Raw genomic sequence first — 6,912 nt, 5'->3', positions numbered from 1 at the left:
GGATCACAAATTGAGAAGTTCGTGTCACCCTTAGCTTCAGTTTGGCAAACACTGTTTCAAAAAGAAAAAAAAATCCCGGAGGAAGGTAGACACTGTAGCAAAAAAACCAAAAACCACACAAAGAAAACATATTATGGAATCTATCATATTTTAAAAGCAAACCAGAAATTCTAAGACATGGCCTTGGTCGGATATTTACAGCTAGTTTAAAGTTAAGTTGAAACCTAGTATTTAGCGGGCTTTTATATCCTACAGTAAGGAGAAAAAGAAAACTTAACTTATATAAAGGGTGGTACTTTTATTGTCCTGGGAAAAGCTTTTCCAGGTTCAACAGTAGCGAGCTTGCCACTGTTTTAGAACCGGACTTCCGGGTAAGTAAGCATTTTCTGCTCGCTGGGGCTGGGGCGCCTGTGGGGGGATGGGGGGAGCGATGAAAACCACGGGGAGCCCCGCCTCTTTGAAGGCGTGGCTTTGAGGCTGTGCCGCTCTGTTTCCCGCTCAGGAAGTTTGAACGCGTTATGTCCCGCCTCCTAGTACTTGAGGTCGTGACCTCTACCGAAGCCTCCTCAAACCCGCGCTCAGGCAGTCTGCTTTCCGCAGTCCCGCCTACAACTCCTGAGGGCGTGGCTTCTCAAGCTTTGCCCCTCCATTTCCGGAACTTTGACCGCGTTCTAAAGCCCCGCCCCCAAACCTTGAGGGCGTGGCTTCAAGCCGCGTCCCTCCATCTCTGGGAATTTTACCGCATTTGCGCTGCCCAGCCCTAGGTGACCCAAGGATTCTGAAACTCCGCGCTCAGCGGGATTCGGCGGTGACCAGCGGGGTGCGGCGCTCAAGCAGACCTGACCTCCCCACCTACGCGGGATGCCGCACCGGCCGCCGAGGGTCCGCTCCGGGAACAAGCCTCCTCCCGTGCCCGCCATGGAACCAGCTACCGACGGGCTTTGGGCCCACAGCCGTGCGGCGCTTGCCCGTCTGGAGAAGTTGTTGCGCTGCTCCCGCTGGTAAGAACCGGCCTAGCGACCTGGTTTGGTCTGCCCCTCCGTGTCTGTCCCATTCCTGTGTTTTCCGAGTGGCTTTCCAGTCATCTGCAGCCAAGAGGATTCAAACGGCACTTTTCGAATTTTCGCGGGAGAACTGCCTTGGGGGCGTGGCTCAGAGCTCAGCTCGCTGGCCCCGCCCGGAAGGTGACGCTCGGAGCTGGGCGGACCTGAGGCTTCTAGGGCCGTTGAGTTCTGTGCTCTGGGAAGGTGGTCCCGTGTTTGCGGACCACAACAGCCCCAGTGAAGCTGACCTTTTGGTCCTTTCTCTAGTAGCAGACTCGGCGTGGGGGGTGGGTGTAGGGACCTAATTAGGGCTAGTTTGGGGATGGCAGTGTGATGGACATCGCAATTTCCCCATAGTTTGATGGAAAGATTATGGTACCACCGATCCTCCAATACGTCCTCTCATGGGTTTTATTCAGTCCAAAATGCCTTCCTGAGTGGTACTTTTTTTTTTAACCTGTAACTGTTTATCGAATACTACCCAGGAAGTGCCCTTCTCCCTTTTTTCTCTTTGGAAGTAGCGGAAGTTGAACCTTCAGTCTTTAGCATTCAGCTATTACAGTCTTAACTGCAACTTTTTTTTTTTAAAAATAATTGACAATAAACTTTGCACTTACATTAAATTATTCTTTACAAAATCTTAATGTTTTAAAGAATGGCATTATACTTCTTAGAAGAGTGGCGATTTTGTTAGCATGAAGACGTTCTAAGCTCTGTGTTTTCTAAAGCATATGGATCTTCCTGGGCGTAGGCATTATGGGAAATTCTACTTATAGTTGCATAGCTGAAGCCAGTGATGCCTCGCTTGAAATCAGCGGTTCTCAACTTGGGGATCGCGACCCTTGGGAAACACATTCCCGATGGTCTTAAAAACTGAGGCCCTGCTTAATAGCAAAATTACAGTTATGAAGTAGCAAAGAGGGTCACCACAGCATGAGGAACCGCATTAAAGGGTTGTAGCATCCGAGAAGGTTGAGACCCAATCACTGCTTTAATTAGTTGAACCAAAGTTAGACTCACAGATAGAAACAGCCTTCCACTTAGACTGTGTCAGAGCACATTTCAGGTTCCAGCCACATCTTCGGTTTTCTCTGTTCCTCAGTAATAATGATTTGCTCATCCGTGTCTTATTTGCCAATACTAAAATTTGGTAATAAACATTTATTGAATACTTATGCCATACCAAAACACTGTTCTGAGTATGGAGAACTCATTAGTGAGCACAAAGCCTACTTACCATGTTTCTATCACTCTGCCTCAGGGGTCCCAAATATTCTGTTTTTTGGGACAGGAAAAAATTAAATACATGTAAGTTGTTCCCTGTGGTAATTATCCAAAAATGGTAACAAAAGGGTGTGGTGAAAAGAATGTAGTCTGCTCAGTAAGTCATTTGGAAGAGACTAACTAGGTAAAGTATATAAATGCTCTATAGATTGTCCTAAAATTAAACAACCAGTTTCCCTTTTTGCCACTGCCAACTCTTTTAACCTAAGTGAGCTTACATAGGAGTCCAGGGCCTGAAGGCAGTAGTAGTTAGGCCCAGACTTTAATAGCTCGCATCCGGTTGACCAGGGAATATGGAATTTCTGTGGTTTTGTTTTTCTTTCTTTTTTTTTCTTTCAGTTTATAATGTCTGGTAGGTGAACTTATTTTAACTATTAGAGGATATAATCTCATATAGGACTTCGAATTGATTTTTTTCCTATGAAGTGTCAACAAATACTACTTAGGTTTTGCAGTTATAAATCATCTTTTTTTCCCCTTTCTTTAAAAGGGTTAAAAGGCTGGGAGTGGGTGACTCATGTCTTTCCTCTCAGCTCTCTGGAGGCACTTATAATCAGATGCCTTTCTGAGTTTCGCCAGCCTGGTCTACCTACATTGAATTCCTGGCTTGTCAGGACTACATAGTGAGATCCAGTCTCAAAAACCAAACCAAACCAAACCAAACCAAAAATATAAAAATGTTCTAAGTTCAAAGGGCTGTGGGAAAGCAGACTGGTTCGGCTTGATTTGGACCAGAGGCAATAACTTTCCAAACTTTTTTCTTATTCTGTTGATACTGCAACTTGCTATGTAGCCTAGGCTAGCAGGGAGCATAGCATGTGCCCATGTTATCTTTAAATTAAGTGGCGTCCTGCTGTAGTGTTCTTAGCACTAGGATTACAGATGTATGGTGCCATGGCCAGCCTCAGACTCAGTTTTAACAAAGGAAATTTAAGTTTAAAGACACTTTGAACATACTGGTTTGCATTGTAGAGGAAGTGATTTAGATCACATTGGAAATGCTTTTCTTTCCCCATTTTGCCATCTCTCAAGCTCTCTCAGCCTCTCCTCTGCTTGTTAGAAGAAAGCTACCAGTGGTAGACGGTCAGTCGGCTGCTTGCTTCAGCTCGTCAGCACCCAGAGTGTCATGTTATTTGAAGTCGTGTACGTTCTTTCTCTGAGCTTCAGCGTTCTCCCCAGTAGGCTGCCGATTACCCGATTACCCTTGCTTTCGGCTTGCAGCTGTCATCTCTCTGCTGTTCCCAGCTGCCACCTGTCTTGTGTAGCACACTGGATCTGTTTTGTAGCAAGCATGGCTTGCTCTCACAGTGGATTGGCTATGTTACAGGGCATCCTTTCCTGACCTTTTAACATGACTCTGGCTTCAAGGTGAAGCTGTGAATGTGTTGAAGAGGCCAGATGTGACATTGACGGTAGGGCCAAGCCTCACAACCAAATAGAAGCTATTTAAAGATTGGTGAAGGGAAGCTGGAAGGCCTTATTTGAGAGGCTGGCAGAAAGCAGAGAACTAATGTGTTTCCAAAGGAGGCAGGAAATGCATATAAGAACTGCCCTGTTAGTGGTTCCAGGTGTCCTGTGATGCTGTTTTGTGAATTAAAATTAATTAGGTACTACTATTTTTGGAGTGAGGAGGGTTAGACTTTTCATGCTAACTTTATTATTTGCTTTTTATATCACTTTAGAGAAGATTAAAAATAATCATAACTTTGAAGATAGTTGTTTTTTTTCAAAATATCCCTATTAAAAAGATAACATATACACATATATAAACTTAAAGCACATACATATTATGCATATATATACACACATGTATATTCTTAATGAGTATGTGCTTTAAGTTTGGGATCCTCCTGCCTCAGCCTTGCGCATGCTGGGCCCACGGCAGTATACATGGATTCCAGGCCCTGGGAAGGTTGCTCGGTGGTTAAAGTGGATGCTGTACAAACACTTGAGCAAACAGCATGAAGATCTGAATTCACATCCCCATTGTCTGTGTAAGAGGCTGCTGTGTCCTCTGTAAGCCCAGTGTGGTGCTTTGGGGGAAGAGGAAACCAGTAGATCTCAGAGGCTTACCAGTCAGCAGTCAGGCTGAAATGGTTATCTCAGGTTAAGTAAAAGATTGTCTCAGAAGCTTAGGTGAAATGATTGAGGGCTGTATTCTTAAATTAGCCTCTGGCCTCTGTATGTGCCCATTCATGCATATACCACACACATATCCGCTGTGCATGCAGGTAAACATACAAATACAAGGAAATGGATGGAAATGGATAGACGCCTGCCAGTGCATCCCAGATCCTGGGTCAGGTTACTACTGCTCTTTGTTCACGTCTTTGTTTTCTAAGTGGTAATGAAATTGCCCTTTGCAACCATGTTAGGTATGGGTGTTCTTAAAGCACCGATTTCCTGACTCCAGGCATTTCGCTTTTGCCTTTCTTTAGGAGTTCCAGCTCTTCGGGGTGATTCTTACAGGCCAGTGATCCTTAAGTAGGATGAGTGCTCCCTCTGGTTTGCTGTGGTACTGGTTGGTTATTCATTAGAACAAGAAATCACCGAGGCATAGTAGCAGCAATGCATTTTCTCCCTGTAAGGCATGTGTGCTCAATTTTGAGTACAAAGGGTACACAGTTCAGGGTAAGTTATGATGAAGGCCCAGGAGATGCGGAGAAGTCACTTTGCTAGGTCTGTATGGTGGAGCAAAGGTATTGGGCTTTGCAGTTATACCTTTGAGATGTGGGTACATTTTTATTAATAGAACCGTTGGTCACAGTGGTGGTGGTGGTATTAGCAAATGACTAAGCTAAGAATGGTAGGATAAACAGAGACTTGGTTAGATGGTCTGAGACTTAAAACCAGTTAGATCTTCTTGATGGATAAGTAGCCTAAAAACAAAGTGTCCATTTAGTCTACATAATCATTGTTCTAGTTTGCTTCCCTGTTGCTGTGATTAACATCATAACCAAAAGCAATTTGGGGATGAAAGGGTTTCCTCTAGTTTATACTTCTAGGACAGGGTCTATCACTGAGAGACCAGGGCAGGAACTAAAAACAGGAAGCTAGAAGTAGGAACTGAAATAGAAATTATGAAATGCTGCCTGCTCTCTAACCAGAGCTCAGCAGTCTTACTTACCCAGCCCAGACCCAACTGCCTAGGGAGGGTGCTACCTAGGGAGGGTGCAGCCACAGTGGCCTGGGTTGTCTAAGTCAATTGTCAGTTAACACAGCCAATCTGATAAGGCAGTTTTTCAGTTGAAGTTCCCTTGACCCAAGTAACTGTAGGTTGTTTCTCATTGACAGTTAAAAAAAAAATAAATAAAAATAAAAGAACCAGCACAGTTAACTTCCTAAGGAGGGCTATTTATCTGGCTTTCTTGAAATCTGATGTCTTTAGCTATCAAATGATGAATATAAATGAATTGGCTTTTAAAGCCAATTCAGACTTCATAATTATTAGCATTGTTTAGAGCTTTTAATAAAAATTAACAGTTGTTAGTGTCCATATTCTCCAGTGTAGAATTTCTTTATTCATGGAATTTATTTATGTGTCACTTTTTTGCTTGATGTCTGCCTATATCAATTATGGTATAGTTCTCATAAAGACAGGCTCACATTTTTAGCCACAGTGCCAGATATAATGTTTCTAAGTGTTAAAATAATGAATGAAAAAAATGAGGTCAAGTAGGTCCCAGCTTCAAAGTGGTGATGCTAAGATGACCTACTTAAAGTCACCAAGAGCACAAGAGAATCCTGCCTTGGTTTCTACTGTTAATTACCAATACTGAACAGTGGTTAAGGCCTCAAGGCAGATGTACATGTAGGTCAGTCTGACTTCTGAGAGTCAGAGTTAAAACTACTATACATGCAGTCCCATTATGGGGGAGGGCCCAGCAGATGTTATTATATAGGACTTGTGACTTCTACAGAAATTTATCAAACACTGGGGATGTCTTTTATTTTATTTAATTTAAGACAGGGTCTCATGTTGCTCAGGTTGGTCTCAAACTCCCAGATTCTTTCTCCCTTGCCTCCCTGGTTCAGGTTTGCCCGTGTGCTACTGAACACAGCTGGATGCCTTTATTCTGTCTTTTATACCACAAGTGAAGGTATCACTGGTAAGCACATCTGGGCTCAGAGGAAGCTCTAGCGAATAACAAGGGACATATTTGAGTTACTTGCTTGTGACTGAAATCTTTCTAGGAATGAGAAGGGAAGAAAGAAATGCCTAGGTGTGAGCCTTGACATTCAGCCTTTGAATGGCAGGTGGAAGGGGTGAAGCTTTAAAAGAGGCCAGAACAGCAGTTGCTTAGATGCTGGTTTACTTTGGAGGAAAGGGAATAGAAGACAGACTCAACACTGGTCACATCTACAAGATAGTCACTGGGGCTTCTAGAGCAGATTCTCCCAGGATACGCTCTACTGTAATTAGTCATTACTAGAATTCTGTTGTGCATTTACTTTTGGAATTATTATCTCATTCGACATTTGCTGACACAAAGCAATTCGATACAAATTTAAAATTTTCCCTTGTGATTTACGTGAATCTGACATATAAAATAATCAGAGAGACTCCGGCCGGGGAAGGGATCAG

At 43.5% G+C, this 6,912-nt stretch overlaps 1 protein-coding gene across 7 annotated transcripts in view; it reads left to right on the top strand.

Moving 5' to 3' along the window:
* The first annotated feature begins 283 nt into the window (after positions 1-283).
* The window catches only part of Bard1 (BRCA1 associated RING domain 1), a 74,208-nt gene continuing 67,579 nt past the window's right edge, over positions 284-6,912 (top strand). For 6 of the 7 annotated variants that reach the window (XM_039084176.2, XM_039084175.2, XM_063267688.1 and 3 more), the window contains exon 1: positions 284-1,001. Coding sequence is in view for 5 of the 7 variants with exons in the window: in XM_063267688.1 (XP_063123758.1) it covers positions 862-1,001 (140 nt within the window). In the remaining 2 variants the exon portion in view is untranslated. The remainder of the gene's footprint in view (positions 1,002-6,912) is intronic. The other variant, NM_022622.2, reaches the window with a different exon arrangement.

Source organism: Rattus norvegicus, chromosome 9 (assembly GCF_036323735.1).
Source record: "Rattus norvegicus strain BN/NHsdMcwi chromosome 9, GRCr8, whole genome shotgun sequence".
Classification (NCBI taxonomy): domain Eukaryota; kingdom Metazoa; phylum Chordata; class Mammalia; order Rodentia; family Muridae; genus Rattus; species Rattus norvegicus.
This window is presented reverse-complemented; position numbering and strand designations above follow the sequence as displayed.